The sequence below is a fragment of the Mobula birostris genome, chromosome 4 (genome assembly GCF_030028105.1).
Source record: "Mobula birostris isolate sMobBir1 chromosome 4, sMobBir1.hap1, whole genome shotgun sequence".
NCBI classification, from domain to species: Eukaryota; Metazoa; Chordata; class Chondrichthyes; order Myliobatiformes; family Myliobatidae; genus Mobula; species Mobula birostris.
Window position 1 is genome coordinate 135,010,282 of NC_092373.1, and position 21,778 is coordinate 135,032,059.

Genomic DNA, 21,778 nt, shown 5'->3' on the forward strand with positions numbered 1-21,778 from the left:
TGATGTGATTCTGTAAATTGGAATGAAGTGTTGTAGTATTTGCACGTTCCACATACTTCTGTTCAGTCAAGTATTAAAAGTCAATTCTGTCACATTAAACTGATTGTGTTCGCTTCTTATTGCTTTATCCTTTCCCAATGAAACTTTATAAAGAATAATCATTAGGGACTGTGGGATCTACAATGGGCCAAATGGTATATAAATTTTGGAAGATGATCTGGCCTACCCAATATTCAGTTCTATTGTGTGAATAATAGATATTGAATATTGTTGCTTTGGTAACAGGGACATTTTCTTTTCAAAATCAAATTAATTGCTATAATATTGAAGTTCAGCATCATAGGTCACCAAAGAAAGATCTAGGACAACAATATTTCCAGCTTGGAAATGTCATTTTTTTCCACATTGTGTCCAAATATTCATTGATGGATTACACTGGTGTTGGAAAGATGGAGAACTAAGCAAATGGATTTCAGGTGGGCAGTAGTACGCAGTTATTCACAGGAACATCACAAGTAGCATAGTAGGACATAACATCTTGAATACGACCTGTCATTGGAAAAAATAATCGGCTAATCTGATTTTGGCTTCAACTTTACTTGCTTGTCCCCTGTAATTCCTTACTTTCAAGAAGTCAGAAAATCTGTTTATCTGAACCATCAGTATATTCAATGACTTAGTTGCGACAGCTAGCCAGAGCAGGGGATATCAGCTTTTCTGTGAAAAGAAGTTCTTTCTCATCTCTATCCTAAAAGATGGCGGTATTAGATACTCCCTAAAAGGTGGATTCCTTAATGCATGACACTTCTCCCTCATTCTACATTTCTCCTGCACATCAACATTCAGCTGTTTAAGCCCAGACTCTTATCAAGTTTCAGTAAGATCACCTGTCATTCTAAACACTAATGAATATGTCTATCTTGCTTAATCTTTCCTTCTAAACTAACACATGGTAAAATTTCTGTGTATTTCCTTCAATAGAAGTATTTTGGTATCTGGCATAAGGAGAACTGTTGCCTTGGAAAATAACGTCCAGTAAGGATGGGACCTGGGATAGAGAAGGAAGTTATGGCAATGACTAATATATGGCATTATGTGGTAAAACACCAACACAGGGAATCTGGGCTATGGAACATTTGACTTTCCACAAATACTCCAATTAATTTTTAGCTTGAAAAGTTCTTAGGTAATACTTACAAAATGTTTTATTGCATTATTAACAACTGGATACAGTCCATTCATTTAATTAGGGGTAGTGTTGATTAAATGTAAGAATAAAAAGTGATACTTTATGGCTAGGTAAATAAAATGGAAATTTCTGACGTGAAAAAATCTATTAACAGTAGTTCTCAGGAGTGCAACCCTTGTATATCCTGGGAACTGTTACCTGCTATCACACTATTCAAAAATCACAGCAGTTCAGCTTCCATTTCACTGGGATTTGGTTGCAATGCTCTGTTTTATATACCAGGATTCCTGTTTCCATACTTCTTTTCACACCCAGGGGCCATGAGTTGTTCTATTCCTTTCACACATTAGGGATTCAGTTCCAACGGCCCATTTAAATTCACCTGAGCCCCAGTTTCAATGCTTCCTGTAAGCTTACCGGAGCCCTCATTCCTACACTTTCTTGAAATTTACTCATTTGCTTTTCCACACTCTCTTGAAGCTTCCCGAGGCCTGCTTCTATGCTTCCTTTAAACTTAGTAGGTTCATAGGAAAAAATATTATTCCATCATATAACAATTAAAGAAAGCGTTGAATGAATACAAAATAAACCTAATCATAATAAAAATGTCCTGCATGTGCAGGATTAAAGGGACTTCTCTGTTTCTAGGGGTTAAGGAACTTGGAAATTCTTTGGATATTTACAACAAGAAAGTGATTGATTTCATGCACATTGCTCCAGAGTGCACTGTTAGTTAGCATTTTAACATTAAAATGCATTGTCATTTTCCCAGTGATCAATTGCACATGGTGAAAGGCAATGGCATTGTGAGTAATATTATCACTGGTCTAGTATGGGGGGGGGGCTAATCACAGGACCAAAAGAAACTACAGAAAATTGAAAAATTTGTCAGCTCCATCTTGGGTATTAGCCTCTGTAGAATCCAAGACATCTTCAAGGAACGGCGTCCATTATTAAGGACCCCCATCGTCCAGGACATGTCCTCTTCTCATTGGTACCATCAGGAAGGAGGGATAGAAGCCAGGCACACACTCAGCAATTCAGGAATACCTTCTTCCCCTGTGCTATACGATTCCTAAATGAATATTGAACCCATGAACACTACCTCACTTTTTAAAATATATATTTGTTTTGCACTATTTTTAATCTATTTAATATACAGATATATACTTAGTGTAATTGATATACATATTTATTTTTATTCCTCTAATGTATTGCATTGTACTACTGCTGCTGCTGCTAAGTTAATAAATTTCACGACCCATGCTGATGATAATAAACCTGATTTGGATTCTGATATTAGAATGAACAGAAAACTAGGTAACCAGTTAGCATAAATCTGTGGAAAGGGAAACAGTCAACATTTTAGATCTGTGACCCCTTGTCATAACTGAGTAAATGATGCAAGTTAATTTTCCATGTCCATATCACTATTCCCATCGTCTGGAGGAAAAACAATGGGCCCAGTGCCGACTCCCGGGGTCTCACCCAAAAATTAACTTGCATCTCTTTGAGTTTTCACAAAGTTTTGTAAAACCAAAATCTGATTATCCCTCTTTCCGCACTTGCTGAGGTTTTATACACAAGAGATCCTGCAGGTGTGGAAATCCAGAGCAATACACAAAATTCCAGAGGAACTCAGCAGGTCAGGCAGCATCTGTTGTTTCAGTCCGAGCCCTTCATCAGGACTTAGACCATAGATGCTGCTTGATCTGCTGAGTTCCTCTTAACACTGTGTGTTGCCGAGTTTTTCCATCATTGTTTAAGATTCCGATTTTCAGCATCTGTAGGTTAAAAAAATTCTTGTGCAGTTTTGGTTTCTTTATGGGGGGGTAATATTTGTTTTTAAGATGTTGCGGAGAATACTTACTTGACAGATTCCTGGGATGAAAGGGTCACTTTATAAGGAGATGATGTGGTTTGGTCAAGGAACATTGGTGTTCAAATGAAAAGGAAGAGATCTCATTTAAACACAGAAAATTCTGAGGGGGAACAAGAAACATGTCAAGGGAGTGTTTTCTTTTGTCTCGTAAATGTATATTGAACGCGCATATACCTTTCAAGAACCATGTGAGATGGCTATTTATACATTATTGGATTGGCCACTGCAGTTGGTCAGGTCCTATTCGCCATTAATAAGAAATGTTCTGCTGGAACTCCAGGAGCCACCACTGTCACGACTGTCCTTCGCCCAAAGTACAGTAGTTCAGCTTGTGTTTCTCTAAGCTACACACATCACAGTTGCTGGTGAACGCAGCAGGCGAGGCAGAATCTCTAGGAAGAGGTACAGTCGATGTTTCGGGCTGAGACCCTTCGTCAGGACTAACTGAAGGAAGAGCTCGTAAGAGATTTGAGAGGGGGAGGGGGAGGGGGAGATCCAAAATGATAGAAGACGGGGGGGGGGGGTGGAGCCAAGAGCTGGACAGGTGATCATAGGACAGGAGGCCTTGGGAGAAAGAAAGGGGGGGGGACCCAGAGGATGGGCAAGGGGTATAGTCAGAGGGAGAAAAAGGAGAGAGAGAGAAAGAATGTGTGTATATATAGTTCCTCTCACTATACCCCTTGCCCATCCTCTGGGTCCCCCCCCCCCGCTCCTTTTCCTTCTCCCTAGGCCTCCTGTCCCATGATCCTCTCATATCCCTTTTGCCAATCACCTGTCCAGCTCTTGGCTCCATCCCTCCCCCTCCTGTCTTCTCCTATCATTTTGGATCTCCCCCTCCCCCTCCAACTTTCAAATCTCTTACTAACTCTTCCTTCAGTTAGTCCTGACGAAGGGTCTCGGCCTGAAACGTCGACTGTACCTCTTCCTAGAGATGCTGCCTGGCCCGCTGCGTTCACCAGCAACTTTGATGTGTGTTGCTTGAATTTCCAGCAACTGCAGAATTCCTCGCGTTTGTGTTTCTCTAAGTTGATTTTTGCAAACTGTAAACTTCACACTTTAAACAAAATCCGCCATTAACCCGTTTGTTTTGTGAACGTAAAGCCTGCAAAACAAGGGCAGACATTGCCGGAGTTACCGTGCAGTACGGTTACAACTTGGGAAGGAGATGGAGATCAGCGGCTTCAGATTCGTCCCAGAATCGGCCCCTGCAAGGCGCATGCGTGACGCGCCGTTACCATGCCGGAGACGGGACGGCGCGCATGCGTGACGGCCGTGAGGCGTGGCAAGATGGAGACCGGGTCAGGGAGGTTGGTGCAGAAAAGGTAAATAAAAAACGGCAGCGCAGGTTGAAATTTGGCAAGAAACGTATTGATTGAATGAAAATTGTATAGGAGAAAGGGTCGGAATTCTACATAATCTGTGGGTTTTTATTGGTATAGGATGGGGGTAAGAGGTTCGTAAATTTTGTGTTCGAGTTTGAGGAGGTGTCAGAATAAGAATCAGGTTTATTACTACAAACATATGTCATGAATATTTTTTCCATGACAGCAGTACGGTATATGAGATAAATAATGTGATGTTATAAAATAAAATAAATAGTGCAAAAGAAGAATGGCGGGGACCGATCAGAAATCGGATGGTGGAGGGGAGAAATTGTTCCTAAAACGTTGAGTATGGGTCTTCAGGATACCGTGGTAGAAATGAGAAGAGAGGAAATCCCGGATGGTGAAACTCATTAGTGATGAATGCTGCTTTCTTGAGTGTTGAAGATATCCACGATAGTGGGGAAGGTTGTGCCTGTGGTGGAACTAGCCAAGTACAATCTTTTGCGGCCTTTTTCGATCCCGCACATGGGAGCCTCCGTATGAGGTAGGGATGCAACCGGTCAGAATGCTCTCCAAGGTATATTTGTACAAATGTGATAGAGTCCTGGTGACGTACCTAATCTCCTCAAACTCTTAATGAGTTTGAACTCCGAATGAGTGAGGCTCGACACCCCCATTCTAACCACATCCTTCTGGAGCACCTTCAAGAGTATCTTGAGCTGTATCACTGTCTAATATGGGAATTGCAAGGCATCTGACTGCAAGACCCTGCAACCGATTGTGAGGACTGCTGAGAGAATCACTGGCATTTCCCCCCTCCCCCCAATCCAGGACATGCGAAGCCTTCAGCATTGTCAAGGGCTTCTCCCATCTGTCCCACAATCTCTTTAAACTCCAACTGTCAGGCAGAGGTACTGTAGTATAACAACAAGGATGGTTAGGCCAGTAGTGGAAAAGGTGAGCACCTTCAAGTTACTGGTTGTCAATATCTCACCTTTTCCACTACTGGCCCCTCAGTGAAGACTGAATCAGAATCAGGTTTAATGTCATCAGCATACGTCATGAAATTTGTTGACTTTGCGGTAGCAGTACAATGCAATAAATGATAATAGAACAAAACTGAATTACCGTAAGTATATATATTAAATAGTTAAATTAAATAAATAGTGTTCAAAGGTAAAAGTAAAATTTATTATCAGAGTGCAAACATTTCTGACTCTAAACTGCAACCGGTGATGAGGCTCTGATTGGGAACTTACAGAGCTTTGGGTAAAGTGGAGTTACCCCTTAGTCATTTATTGCTCCCAGGGCCGCTCTGACCCGGAACGATAGCACCTGCAAGGGTTCCTGCTCAGGATACGAGCGAAGGCCAACAGCAGATCCGGTAGTTTCAGTAACTGAACTTATGATGGAGAAGGCGGATGAGCTAGGACCTCAAATGCCAATGGCTATAGTACAGGCGGATGAATATTTGGGAAGTGAAATGGCGATTTCTTTAGTTCGCCCAACGGAAGGCAATAGCAAATCACCATTACTAGATACTAGGTTTCCTAGAATCTATTTGGTAAGAAAACCATGGTTAAACTCACAAAATGTATCGCACAACAACAGCGTCAAGAGGATCTTCAAGACAATTCTGAAGATGCTTCGTTCAGTAGGGTTGATTCTGGGCAGCAGGGGATCCCTGACCGTCATCAAGCTACTGCTCATAAAATTCAAGTAACACAAAAGAAAATTATTGCCACTTGGAATGTAAGAACCTTATATCAAGCAGGGAGATTGGGCAATGTGATAAATGAAATGGAAAGACTAAAGATTAACATCATGGGAATTAGCGAAGTTCGTTGGACAGGTGCTGGAACATGTCAGGATAGAAATAAAACACTAATTTATTCTTGTGGAACATCCCATACTAATGGAGTAGGAATTCTTATGGATGAAAACATGGCAAAAAGTGTTTTAGGACATTGGGCAATATCAGAAAGAGTGCTCCTTGTTAGATTCAGAGGACAACCATTTGATTTAGCAGTTATACAGGTATATGCACCAAAAACAGATGGAACAAATGAGGCGATAGATAAATTCTATGAAGAGCTTGAACAAGCAAAGAATGAATGCAGATCTCAAGATATTGTTACTGTCATGGGAGATCTAAATGCTAAAGTAGGACAAGGTGCTGATGGAAATACCATAGGAAAATTTGCACTAGGGGAAAGAAATGAAACAGGTGAGAAATGGGTAGAATGGTGTAAGATTCATAATCAGGTCATTATGAATACCTACTTTAAAAACCATTCAAGATGTTTATGGACCTAGAAAAGTCCAGGTGATAACACCAGAAATCTAATTGACTTTATTACTATAAACCAAAGATTTAGAAACTCAGTGACTCAATGCAAAACATATCCAGGTGCAGACTGTAAAAGTGACCATAACCCAGTAATATGTCATGTAAAAGTAAAACTTAAAAAACTAAAGAAGCAAAAGCCTGAAAAATCCTTGACTACTCGCAATTAATTAAAGAAGAAAACTTATGACAAAAATTTACAATTGAAGTAAGGAATAGATTTCAAAGTCTAGAAATGGAATCGGTTGAAGATGATAGCAATCATGTAGAAATGAAGTTTAACTCTCTAAAGGATGCCTTGGTAGAATCAGCAAAGTCAACGATTCCTAAAAAAGAAAAAAGCACAAAGAATAAATGGATGACAGATGAAATCAAAATTCTAATGGAAGAAGGGAGACGAAGAAAGCAAATCCTATAGAATATAAGTCCTTAGATAAAAAAGTTAAAAGCTTATGTCAAAAAGCCAAAGAAGAATGTTTAACCCAGGAATGTGAACAATTAGAAAGAATCCCTATTACTGATCCAAAAAGGTTACACCAACAAATTAAGAATATCTCTGGTAAAAAAAAAAAAGCTCCTCTGTTCTTCAGGTGGATGTTTGAAGGCAAAGTATGGTACCATTATTATGGAAAAAGATGAGATTATGAACAGATGGACTAAGTATATTCAGGAATTGTTTGAAAATGATTCAGGCGAAAAACCAGAAATTAAGAAGAACATTGAAGGTCCAAGTATTTTAAAATCTGAAGTTCGTAATGCAGTAAATAAGATGAAGAAAGGAAAGGCAGCAGGTCCTGATGAATTAGTAATAGAACAAATTATCGCCCTTGAAGATCATGAAATTGAGAAACTTACTGATTTAATCAATGACATTTATGAGACTGGAATAATAACAGAAGAGATGAAAAAATCAGTATTTATCACTCTTCCTAAGAAACCTGGAGCAATAGAATGTGAATTACATAGGACCATAAGTTTAATGAGTCATATCGCTAAGATACTTACAAGAATTTTGATGACAAGAGCTAAAAGTAAGATACAAGCTGAAATAGGTAAAGAACAATGTGGTTTTTTGAAAGACAAAGGTACAAGAAACGCAATATTGATGTTAAGGATACTATCAGAATGAGCTATTTCAAGTGCAAAAAAGATTGTTTGTTTTATCGACTACACAAAAGCATTTGATAAAGTGAAACACAATAAGTTATCTGAAATATTACAGGAAACTCTGGATCTAGATTCGAAAGATCTCTGCCTAATCAGAAATCTGTACTGGGAACAAACTGCCGCTGTAAGAATAGATGGAGAAGTGAGTCAGTTTATGAAAATCAAGAGAGGCGTTAGACAAGGTTGTGTTTTCTCCCCTGATCTGTTTAATGTGTACAGTGAAACAATATTACAAAAAATAAGAGACATCTTGGGTATCAAAGTTGGCAGTGAAAACATCAATAATTTTAGATATGTGGATGACACTGTGTTAATTGCAAGTACGGAGGAAGAACTACAAAACTTAATTGCTGTAGTTGTTGAAGAAAGTGCAAAAATGGGTCTATCTATCAATTGCAAAAAGAGTGTATAGTGATAGCCAAAAAGAAGGAGAATCCTATCAGCAGGCTGAGAATAAACGGGGAAGACATAAAACAAGTACAGAACTTTTGCTACTTAGGAAGCTGGGTGACATCAGATGGCAGGTGCGACATGGACATCAAAAGAAGAATAGGGATGGCAAAAGATACCTTTACGAGAATGAAGAGTATACTGACCAATTCTAAACTAGGCATAACAACCCGCCTGAGAGCACTGAAATGTTATGTTTATCCAGTTATGTTAAATGGCTCAGAATGTTGTACAATATCTAGTAACATGAAGAAACGAATTGAAGCAGCAGAGATGTGGTTTTTGAGGAGGGTGCAAAAAACATCATGGATGAAATGAATATCTAATGAGGATGTCATGAACAGAGCAAGCACAAAAAGATTAGGACTGAAGAGTTAGAATACATGGTAATTATGGGAAAGATTGAAGGGAAGAAAGCAAAAGGAAGGCAAAGACAAATGATGATGGAGACAGCAGCCAGAGAACCGGAAATGAATGCCGATGAATTGATCTACTTGACCTGAAACAGGAGTGTGTGGGCCATGGCAGTCAAAGCTCAAACTGGGCATGGCACCTGATGATGATGATGATGACGACAAACATGTCACCACATACAACCCTGAGATTCTTTTCCTACAAGCATACTTAGCAAATCTATAGAACAGTAACTGTAACAGGATTAATGAACAACTGTACAACTGCAAATATAAATAAATAGCAATAAATAATGAGCATTAAAATGCAGAATCCTTAAAGTGAGATCATTGGTTTTGGGAACACCAGAAATAGGATGAGTATAGTTATCCCCTTTTATTCAAGAGCCTGATGTTTGAGGGGTAGTAACTGTTCTTGAACATGGTGGTGCGGGTCCTGAGGCACTTGTATCTTCTACCTGATGGCAATAGTGAGAAAAGAGCATGGCCTGGGTGGTGAGGATCTTTGATGATGGATGCTGTTTTTCTACATCAACATTTTATATAGATGTGCTCACTCATTGGGGTTGAATCCACGACCCTTTGCAGGATTTTCTGCTTAAGTGCATTGGTTTTCCATACCAGGCCATAATGCAGCCAGTCAGCACACTTTGCACCATATATCTATAGAAATTTGCCAAGGCTTTTGATGACCCGCTAAATCTCTGCAGACTCGTGCTTTTGGGAATTATATTTATATGGTGGGTCCAGGAGAGGTACGCTAAGATAGTGACTCCCAGGAATTTAAAGTTACTGACCCTGTCCGCCTCTGATCCTCCGATGAATACTGCCTCATGGACCTCTGGTTTCCCTCTCCTGAAGTCTACAGTCAGTTCTTTGGTCTTATTGACATTGAGTGAGAGGTTGTTATTATTATACCACTCATTCTCCCTCCCTCTTGTATGCTGATTCGTCACCATCTTTGATAGTGCAAAATAGAAATAAAAGTAATAATGAGGTAGTGTTCATGGGTTCAGTATTCATTCAGAAATCAAATGGCAGAGGGGAAGAAGCTGTGACAAGTGCTACACCTGCCCCAACACAACTTCCCTCACTGCCGTTCAGGACCCTGGATGGTCCTTCCAGGTGGGGTGATACATTACTTGTGTGTCTGTCAGGGTCATCGATTGTGTACAGTGCTCTTGGTGCAGCCTCCTCTGCATTAGTGAGACCTGATGATTGATTTGTCAAGAACCTTTGTTCTGTCTGCCTTAAAAGCTAAAATCTCCTGGTGACTACCCATTTCGATTCGACTTCCCATTTCCATTCTGACATGTCTATCTATGGAAGTCAAAGATCCAGTTGCAGGGAGGGGTGCAGAGCCCAGGTTTTGACGCTTATTGATTCTACTGCCAATGATGAGGCCAAACTCAGGTTGGAGGAACAGCACTTCATGTTTTGTCTGGACGGCCTCCAACCTGATCGATCTCTCCAACATCTGGTAATTTTGCCCCTTCTCTCATTCTTTTTTTTTCTATTTCCTATTCAGGTTACCTTCTCATTCCTTTACTTCTCACCTACCTGTCACTGCCCTCTGATTCTGCTCCTTCCCTTTCTTCCATGATCCACTGTCCTCTCCTATCAGATTTCTTTTTTTCAGCCCTTTACCTCTTCCACCTATCCCCTCCCAGCTTCTTACATCCTCCCCCTCATCCACCCACCTTCTCCCTCATCTGGTTTCACCTATCACCTTATAGCTTGTACTCCTTCCCCTCATCCTGTCTTGTTATTCTGGCTTCTGCCCCCTTCCTTTCCAGTTGTTATGAATGGTCTCAGCCTGAAATGTTGATTACTTATTCCTCGCCAGAGATGCTGCTTGGCTTGCTGAGTTCCTCCATAGTTTGTATATGTTTCTCATGAATTCCAGTATCTACAGAATCTCTTGTGTTTATGCCTTGCAATTACTGACAAGACCCAAGGTCAAGCTTGAACCCAGATCTCTGGTGCTGTATATCAGTGGCTGTAATAGTTGTCCCCACAATGTGTAGCTAAAGGTTTATAGTTTGGCTCGGCACACAAGAATATAAATTGAAAAACAAGGAAAGGAAGGGATGTCAAGTAAAATTGGCCCATCCTGATACAAGTTCCAGAGAAGTAGAATTGATTCATTCACCATTCTCTGTGACCTCGGTTCCTCCCACTTTCTCCAAACTTGGGGGGGGGGGGGGTTAGCTGTGGGCATTCGCATGGACCCCAGCTATGCCTGCCTCTTTGTTGGCTATGTAGAATAGCGCATGTTCAAAACCTTCCCTGGTTAAACTCCCCAACTCTTCCTCCACTACATTGCCAATTGCATTGGGGCTGCTACGTGCACCCATGCTGAGCTCATCAATTTTAACAACTTTGCCTCTAACTTCCACCCTGCCCTTAAATTCACTTGGTCCATCACTGACACCTCCCTTCCCTTTCTCGATCTCTCAGCCTCCATCTCTGGAGACAAACTGTCAACCAACACCTTTCAGAAACCTACTGATTCCCACAGTTATCTCTTCCCACCCCACCTCCTGTAAACATGCTATTCCCTTTTCTCAGTTTATTCGCCTCTGCCGCATCTGACCCCAGGACGTGGCTTTCTGTTCCAGGACATCAGAGATGTCCCCCTCTTTAAAGAACAGAGTTTTCCTCCCTCCACTATTGATGCTGCCCTCATCTGCATCTCCTCCATTTCCTGTACGTCCGCACTTACCCTATCTTCCCGCTGCCTTAATAGTGATGGAGTCTCTCTTGTCCTTACCTACCACCCCATCAGCCTCTGCATCCAACACATTATCCTCTGCAACTTCCTCCATCTCCAGAGTTCCTACCACTAAACATATCTTTACCTCCCCCACTTCTCCGCTTTCCACAGGGATTGCTCCCTCTGCGATACCCTTGTCCATTTGTCCCTCACCTCTAATCTTATTCCAGGCACTTATCCCTGCAAGTAGCATAAATGCTACACCTCCTCCCTCACCTCCATTCAGGACCCCAAACAGTTCTTCCAGCTGAGGCAACACTTCACCTGTGAATCTGCGAGGGCGTCTATTGTGTCCAGTGCTCCCGATATGGCCTCCTTGACATCGGTGAGACCCATCGTAAATTGGTGATGTGCTTTGTTGAGTATCTCTGCACCACCCAGCACAAGCGGGACTTCCCAGTGGCCAAAAGTTTTAATTCCGATTCCCAATCCTGTTCTGATGTGTTAGTCCATGTTGTGCCAAGAAGAAGCCACCCTCGGTGTAGGAGCAGCACCTCATATTTTCTCTGGGTACCCTCCAACTTGATGGCATGAATATTGATTTCTCCTTCAGGTGAACAAATTCCTCCACCCCCCACCCCACTTTCCTCTATTCCCCACTCTGACCTTTCACTACTTCACACTTTTACTTCCCCCTGGATCCCCTCCTCCTTCCCTTTCTCCTTTGGTCCACTCTCCTCTCCTATCAGATTCTTTCTCCTCTAGCCCTTGACCTTTCCCACCCACCTGGCTTCACCTATCATCATCTAGTCCTTTCATATCTCTTTCCCAATTCCCCACCTCGTTATTCTGGCATCATCCCCCTTCCTTCTCAGTCTTGAAGAAGGGCGTCAGCCCAACACATCGACTGTTTATTCATTTCTCGATGCTGCCTGACCTGCTGAGTTCCTCCAGCATTTTGTGTATGTTGCTTTTTATTTCCAACATCTACAGACCTTCTCATGTTTGTGACCTCCCAGTTTGGATAAAGCCCTTGACCATATCTCATTTATTTCTTGCCCTTCTAATCTCATCCTTTTCCTCTTGGATGGATAAGAACAAAGATCTCCAAGTCATAGCTTTCTGCACCTCAAAGCATCAAAACATTTTAAACGTTATTATTACAAGGTGCTGTGTCATATACAGTAATTCTCAAACTGCACTCCCAGTGTTGTCACAACAGATCACTATCATTTACAAATGAAGCTAAGTTATTTTCTGCATTCAGACATAATTTTCTGCATATATAATGCATAGTTTTGTGAAAACACAGCCTCTGGTGTGTCATTGTGTTTGGAGTAATTGGCTGTTTCAAGTGGAGACCAGGATATCGATAAGAAGTAGAGAACTTCTTTCTCTAGTATCTCTACACATATAGTCGGCCCTCCTTATCCGCAGGTTCCGCGTGCGCAGATTCAACCAACCACGGATCAGGAAAACCGGGAAGTTCTCTCTCCAGTACTCGTTTGAGCATGTACAGGTTTTTTTTCTTATCATTATTCCCTAAACAATACAGTATAACAACTATTTACATAGCATTTACATTGTATTAGGTACTATAAGTAACCTAGAGACGATTTAAAGTACAGGCAGTCTTTAAGTCGGAATTGTATGTAAGTCCAAACAGGAACATCCGGTACGTATTATTTAGCGTCAGTTAGTCAAACGTTTGTCTTAGTATATAGTATATATTTTGACTTTCTGTGCATATAAAACACTTAAGAAATGTATGTATTTCAATAATTAAACCACTGCATTGCTTAATAATAATTGTAGCTTTCATCGGGGCATGGCCTTTCACATGCTCCATTATTCTCACTTTATCCTTTAAAATTGTTCCAATCGTTGACCGACTGTAATCTAACACTTTTCCAATGACCGATGGCGTTTCACCTCTTTCTGATCGCTTTTTTATTTCCACTTTATTTTCAATTGTGATCGTCTTCCATCAACGGAACAGAAACACTGTGGATTCAGCAGCAGCCGCGGGCAACGGATCCAGAGCTCCCCCCGGGCCCTAAAGTCCACCTGCACTGAGGCAGGTTAAATAAGGGATTTGAGCATCCATGTATTTTGGTATCTGCGGGCCCGTAACCAATCCCCCGCGAATAAGGAGGGCCGACTGTATTAATAAGCTAATAAATTGCACCAGAATATTTCTCCTAGATGAAAACAGTTTCTGTTTGAGAGACAAAGCTTAATAGACTGCAGCTTTGAGCAATTCCACAATAAGTGTAATTCACTAATTAACTATGTGATGTGGAAAATATATTTTATTGTAAATGTATTCTTAACTAATACAGTGCATTCTGTGCAGTGTTAAAATTGCAGCTGGAGCTGTTGTCTGTGTGGAAAGTGAAATCAAAGGAGATGTAACTATTGGTAAGTGATATTTAAAAATTGCTGTTTATTTTTAGAATAAGTTAATGCTTGGTTCTAGTAAATCTTGACTTAACCAGCAGTATGCCATATCTGTCACAAATGTGTCAAGCATAATAACACAAAGGACAATGAAATAACACTAATTACACAATATCTAATTAATCTTTAACAGGCTTTTTGCTTCTACAATAACAATCAGGCTGATGATACTCATTATTTAGGTTTAATTTAAAATGCATTTTTAAAAACTGGATATGTGCAATTAAATATGTAAATACACAAGCTCCTGTCAAACGTATCTTGCTATTCCCAGAAGGTGAACACCTGATACTTGATGTGTATGATTTTCTCTTCTTAATCTGCTGAGCATCACTTTTGGCATCAAAAATTAATAAGTGCTAGACTTGTTTCTTCAGATTTTAATTACTGGAGATTTAAATAACTTTTTCTTTGTTTTTTCCTTTGTTATTTTTCTTTCTCTTTATCATTTTGTACATAGTTTGACATTGAATTAATTATTCTGACTTTTTGAACTCTGTACGTTACTGACACTTAGTTGATTTCCCTTGTGGGAAACAGAGATTGGTGACATAGATTCAGACTAGGTAGGTGCACTTTTAAGAGGAGTTAAGAAGTTTTTTTTCGGAGGTTATAAATCTTTGAATTTCTCAATCCCAGAAAAACATGAAGGTTGAATGATAGATTTTCTTTTGACTGAGTTACTGGGAAAGGGGAGGAAACTGAGGTTGGGTCCAGATCAGAGTAGATAAGATCTTTTAGAAATTTCAGTACTCAGAACCAATAACTAACTTTATACAGTAACATCTTTTAACAATTTTTGTTTGAAAACCTGAATACTCCATATCCATAGATTTTCTCTTATCTACCCTGCTGGTTAAACTTCTGAAACTGATACAACAATTTTTGGTCTTATACTTGCATACGTATGTCAGAATATCAGTCTGGTTCACAGTTTAAAACTATTGCTTTCTCCATTAGGCGTAGCATGAGGGTAAAAATGCAGTTTCTTTTCTAAGGTCCTAGGACAGTAGTTCACCCTAAGGCTCGTATTATCGCAGAAGCAGGACCGATCGTCATTGGAGAAGGGAACTTGATTGAAGAACAAGCACTTATTATTAACAGGTATGTGTGAGAGCAAATGCTAAATGGGTATTCACAGATAAAGATTCCAGACATATAACAGAAATTTATTGTGCTTATGTTGTTCTGTAAATATTTCCTCCCATATTGGGAAGAACAAGGAAATCAGACATGTAAGGATTGGAAAAGGGTGACAGTTTTGAAGAAAGTTGTTGCTTAACTGGGAGAGAATGTACACCCCAAGCAAAGTGGTGCTGATGAGTGAATGGTGCTTGTTGGGTGTTGAAACTAAACCTCTCAGCATGAGATGAGCACTCGAGCTTTTAAGCTTATGGAGAATAACAAATACGGAGCAAATAGAGGGTTTAAACATGAATAGTTAACTATATGGTAACAGTATGGTTCCTCCACTTGATAATCCATTATAGGAATGGAGTTGAGCACTGTCACGAGTTGACTTCGAGATGGGGAGAATATGTGGAGCAAAATTAATCTCTCAGCAGATATAATATTGATCACCTATAATATCATTCAGTATTAGACAGCTGCTATGGACAAGGATACTATCAGGTAGAAATAATATTTTATGACTGGGACGTAAAAGAATGACTTTGGTCTTCCCAGTATTTAGTTGGTTGAAACTTCTCCATCCAGTTTTGGATAATGGTTGAGCACTGTGATAATTTAAAAGTATTGGTGGTAGTGAGATGTAGTTGAGTACCTGAATTTCATTGGAAACTGGTGTTTATTTTGGGATAACATTGCCAAGAAGCACTGTGTAGATAGGAAATAGAATATAGCCTGAAGCATCGATCCTTGAGAGAAAGAAATGAAAAGTGAAATAATTACTAGAAATACACTGAACAAATGGGAATAAGAAAAGATGTGGAAATGCCACACAGAGGAAAGGGAAACCATTACTGGTAAGTTCGTAATTAAAGGATGAAATTGGTGAGTGCAGTTGGAAGACACTGAAGAGGGATATTTGCTTTGAGTTGAAATGAATGAGGAAGGATAATTCATCTTTATTAGTTGTTCACTCAGTGGGCACTTATTTGGTACAGCTTTCCAGTACTAGATAGGACCTCTCTTTGCTCTCAGAACAGCCTGAATTCTTCGTGGCATAGACTCAGCAAAATGCTGGAAACATTTCTTAGAGATTCTAGTCCATCTTGACATGATAGCATCACGCTGTTGCTGCAGATCTCTCAGCTGCAGTTTTATGCTGTGACTTTCTGTTCCTTCACATCCGAAAGGTGCTCTATTGGATTCAGATCTGGTGATTGTGGAGGACATTGAAGTACACTGAATATCAAGATTCCTCAAATTGAATGATATTTTTACAATCTTCATCTTTCCAGTTTTGGTGAGCCTGTGCCCACTGTAGCCTCAGTTTCCTGTTCTTAGCTGACAGGAGTAGAACGTAGTGTGCTCTTCTGATGCTGTAGCCCAATAGGCGGACCGCGAGAACCAAATGTCTGGACCGCGCCGACCCATTGGCACTTACGTGAATGCACCTGTCATAACATGTAAATAAAGTGCACGCTGCTCTAATTTATTTTAACCTCATCCCACACCGTACACTTGACCTATGCCCCTGTAGAGTGCGCGATGCCGAGTTGATTAAAACGTGTGCAATTTATGGTTGGTGAAGTTTTAAGTCATGATGAGAAAAGCAAGAATGCGGTTGTGGAGCTATTAAAGACGGTGCTATTGTCGGCCAACACGGCAACAAGAAGAGTAGAAGTTTTAGCGGAGGAGTGTTTTTCCAATCTACTCACCGATTTGGAGCCATATCTCTAATCATAGACTTGTTCTTGTGACCAAACCGATATAGAAAAGCTATCTGTGTTTGCAAGATTTTTTGATGGGAAGACCTTTCGGGAAGAGCTACTTTGTTTGCTTCCTTTGTCTGGGCACACAACTGGGGAAATAATTTTTAACGAATTGACACAGTTCTTTGAGAAAAGTGGCTTGGATGTGAGCAAAATTGTGTCCGTTGTCACTGATGGGGCTCCGTCGATGGTGGGACAACGCAAAGGCTTGGTAAGCAGGTTTGTCGCTGTTAACCCAGCACTCTTGGCATTTCATTGCATTATTCACCAATCAGTGTTGTGCGCTAAACTGTGTGGGGAAATGAAAGAGGCGATGGATACTGTGACGAGACTGGTAAATTTCGATCGTGAGAGTTCTAGTCTGCAACATCGCCTTTTCAGAGCATTGCTGGAGGAAATGTCAGCGAAACACAAAGATCTTTTGCTGCATAATGATGTTCGCTGGCTGAGCAAAGGCCGTGTGTTGGAGAGGGTGTGTGACCTGCGCGATGAGCTTGTGCCATTTTTATCCAGCCTGCAGAGCCAAAAAACCCAAGGATTTAAGAGGTTTTTAAGTGACAACAAGGTGATGGCACATATTCTTTTTTTGTGTGACATCATGTCTCATATAAATCAACTTAATCTGCAATTACAAGGCAACAACCACACTGTTGCAGACATATACGAGGCGATTGAAGCTTTCCAGTCAAAGCTGAACCTTTTGAAGAGAGACATTCACGGGAGAAAATTGCACTTTCCACGACTGCGGGAGCATTGTGAGAACAACGAAATGCGGGAGGATCCAGTGATGAAGGATTTCGTGACGAGCCTGGCAGAAAACTTCAGGGAACGATTTGAAAGCTCCCCTAAACTCTCAGGTGACAGCTTCCTCTTCCTGAGACAGCCGTTCTCCGTTTCGGCTGACAGCCAGTTGACTGCAGAGGCCAAAAGACTGGTGTCTTCCATAGATGAGGCAACTCTTCAGATGGAGGTCTTGGAAATGGGAACACCTGATTTGCTCAAAGCACAACACAAAGATGTTGTGGTGAGTGACTTTTGGGTCAACGTGGTTCCCCAAGCTCAATTCAAAAACACGAGAGCTATTGCAATGCTCCTACTCACACTGTTCCCCTCCACGTACATACGTGAGTCATCGTTTTCTTCAATGAACTCTATCAAGAACCAGGACAGAAACAGACTCTCCAGTGCACATTTTGGCCAGTGCCTCAGGATTGCCACAACACAATACAGGCCCGACATCAGAAGGATTGCCTCATCCCGTCTTTGTTACTTCTCTCACTGATTGGTGGGTGAATCAATTTATTTTTGTCCATTTGTCAATCTTATTGTGGTATAATAATATTACAACAACAATAATACTGCTAATTTCATTTATAGCTACACTTCCTACTTCAAATGCTACATAGCTTAATTAAAAAGAACAAATAGATTAGATGAGAGAACAGAAACAGTGGAAAAGGCAGTACCCTTTGTGTGGAAGAGAAGTGGTGAAGACTACCATGCTTACTCTGTGTGTGTGTGTGTGTGTGTGTGTGTGTGTGTGTGTGTGTGTGTGTGTGTATTTTAAGTCCCAGATGAGTTCTCAATGTGAGAGCTGACAGTTGTGATAGCTAGAGTCATAATTAAATGGTTGGTTTTGGACTTAGTTTGTTTCAAGAGTGCATTTTTTTTTTTGTGTGACCCACAACACAGGCTTTGAGAGTCCCAGGCCTAAATTATTACTACTAGAAACATAGAAACATAGAAAATAGGTGCAGGAGTAGGCCATTTGGCCCTTCGAGCCTGCACCGCCATTCAGTATGATTATGGCTGATCATCCAACTCAGAACCCTGTACCAGCCTTCCCCCCCACACCCCCTGATTCCTTTAGCCACAAGGGCCATATCTAACTCCCTCTTAAATATAGCCAATGAACTGGCCTCAACTGTTTCCTGTGGCAGAGAATTCCACAGATTCAACACTCTCTGTGTGAAGAAGTTTTTCCTAATCTCGGTCCTAAAAGGCTTCCCCTTTATCCTCAAACTGTGACCCCTCGTTATGGACTTCCCCAACATCGGGAACAACCTTCCTGCATCCTGCATTAGGATTTTATATGTTTCAATCAGATCCCCCCTCAATCTTCTAAATTCCAACGAGTATAAGCCTTGTTGATCCAGTCTTTCATCATATGAAAGTCCTACCATCCCAGGAATCAATCTGGTGAACCTTCTTTGTACTCCCTCTATGGCAAGGATGTCTTTCCTCAGATTAAGGGACCAAAACTGCACGTAGTACTCCAGGTGTGGTCTCACCATGGCCTTGTACAACTGCATTAGTACCTCCCTGCTCCTGTACTCGAATCCTCTTGCTATGAATGCCAGCATACCATTCACCTTTTTCACTGCCTGCTGTACCTGCATGCCCACTTTCAATGACTGGTGTACAATGACACCCAGATCTTGTTGCACCTCCCCTTTTCCTAATTGGCCACCATTCAGATAATAATCTGTTTTCCTGTTTTTGCCACCAAAGTGGATAACCTCACATTTATCCACATTAAATTGCATCTGCCATTACTACTACTAATAATAATGGTAATAGCAGCAACAACAACATCTGCCCATAAAACAACTTACTGGCACAATGAAAAAAAACCCTGGACGTTTTGTCCCTCGGCTTGGCATGCTTGACATAATTTGGCCCTTGTGGAAAACTAATTGGGGGACCCTGCTGAAGCCCGTCCACTTCAAGGTTTGACGTGTTGTGCGTTCAGTGATGCTCCTCTGTACAACTCTGTTGTAAGGCATGGTTATTTGAGTTACTGTCACCTTCCTGTCAACTTGAACCAGTCTGGTCATTTTCCTCTAACCTTTCTCATTAACAAGGTGTCACCCATAGAACTGCTGCTCACTAGATATTTTTTGTTTCTCATACCATTTCCTGTAAACTCTAGAGACTGTTGTGCATAGAAACTCCAGGAATCAGCAGTTTCTGAGATACTCAAACCACCTCGTTCGGTACCAACTATCTTTCCATGATCAAAGTCACATGGATCACATTTCTTCCCCATTCTCATGTTGGTGAGAACAGCAACTGAACCTCTTGACTATGTCTGTATGCTTTTATGTGTTGAGTTGCTGACATATGCCGTAAATTCCGGTGTATAAGCCGAGAATTTGGCCCTAAATTTTGGTCCTAAAATTAGGCGGGGGGGGGGTGCGGTTGGCTTATACAGAGGGTGCCAACTTTGGAAAAATGAATACACAGAAGACAGGTCGTATTTATTGGCTGTTTGAGTCAGATACAAAAGAAAATACAAACGCTTATGAAATCTACACAAAAGAAAAAGATCTACAAAACACATTCTTTTTCTCAATTTACTTGTACACACTGTTGTCGTCAAATGTTCAGAGCTTGAAACTCTCATACTCTTCATTATCTGACTCTCCGAAAATCAGGTCCCTTTCTTCGGCGCATGAATTCTTTGAATGGGGAACCACGTCAAACCACCGGGGATGACTGCAATGTCCGTATTTTCAGCTTTCAATGCTGCTTTTGTCTCACCTGACAAGTGCGCTTTGAATATGTCCCAGACTTTTCCTTCCTGAAATCTTCGAGATGTTGACGCCACTCCTCTTTAACCCACTTCAAGCGACCCGCTTCGTCCATCCAACCACGTTCTTGAACGTAAACAACAACACCCCGCGGGAATGTTTTCCTCTTAAAAATCACCATCGGTGGTAGCTTAATCCCATCAGCCATACACGTTAACACGACAGTAAAATGTTGCTCCTTGTGTCCAGATGTTTTGACAAGGACTGTTTTCTCCCCCTTCTGATTGTCAGTGCGGTTGCCAGCAAGATCAAAGAACATTGGTGTCTTGTCCATGTTACCAATCAGTGAGAGTGGGTAAGAATGTGCCTTTCGATGCTTGATTACAAACGATTGGAAGGCCATAATCTTATTCTCAAGGTTGCTCGGCAACTTCTGAGCAATCTTTGTTTTTTGTCTCAACACAAGATCACATCTATTCATAAATCGGGTGCACTGACTTCACGTAGCTTTGAAATTTTCGCTGACCTCACAGTATTTTTCGGCCCATTTCAACGCTTGAACTCGAATCATTTCTCTGGTAACAATGTATCCAGACGATCGCTGGTGATTCACCCACTCTAAAACTTTTTCTTCCAGTTCTGGCCACTGGCATGTTTTTCCGCGGTTTGCACATTTCGTCTTTGGCATTTCCCTCACTGTGTCCTCTGCCTTTCTCCACTCTCTCACTTGTTTCTTGTTTACACTAAACTTCTTAGCAGCTGCAGAATTATTCGTTCCTTTAGCAAAATCAACAACCTTCAGCTTGAAGCCAGCATCATATCACATTCGTTTTAATCTTTTGTACATGGTGGTCGCAAACTCAATACTGAGTACATGTACTGATCCCACCACCCTGTGTTATGTTTTAATGTGATTACGATGGGCGCTAAATGGTTTCAGTGGGTTACATTTCAGAGGATTCTTTACCATTGGGAACCTAATCCAAAACTTCCCTCCCTGATCCAAAACCTCTACAAAAAGGGTTGGCTTATACAAAGGTAACATGAAAAAGTCACTTTCTTAACTTTGAAAATGGGGGGTTGGTTTATACTCTGGGTCGGCTTATACACCGGAATTTACAGTAATTGGCTGATTAGATATTTGCATTAATGATCCGGTGTACTTAATAAAGTGGCCACTGAGTGATAATGTTATATTTATGACTTTGCATCAAGCTGTTTATTAGAGGGATATTCCCAGGAAAGATTGGCATGGAATTGGGAGATAATGTTCTAAGTGGCTCTCGCATAGCGTGGTTGAAGTGGAGTGGGCGCTACTTGAGGATGATACATACTAGCCGTAGTGACTAACACGAGTGCCATTAAGTTTGGGTGGCTTGTGGTTGAAAGAGCTAGGAGA

The 21,778-nt window shown here is 41.0% G+C and overlaps 1 protein-coding gene across 1 annotated transcript in view; it reads left to right on the top strand.

Annotated features, from left to right (window-relative positions):
* The first annotated feature begins 4,289 nt into the window (after window positions 1-4,289).
* Window positions 4,290-21,778, top strand: part of dctn6 (dynactin subunit 6) — a 29,391-nt gene continuing 11,902 nt past the window's right edge. The window contains exons 1-3 of the mRNA XM_072256081.1: window positions 4,290-4,393; window positions 13,846-13,910; window positions 14,948-15,053. Of these exons, the coding sequence (XP_072112182.1) occupies window positions 4,308-4,393; window positions 13,846-13,910; window positions 14,948-15,053 (257 nt within the window). The 5' untranslated portion in view covers window positions 4,290-4,307. The remainder of the gene's footprint in view (window positions 4,394-13,845; window positions 13,911-14,947; window positions 15,054-21,778) is intronic.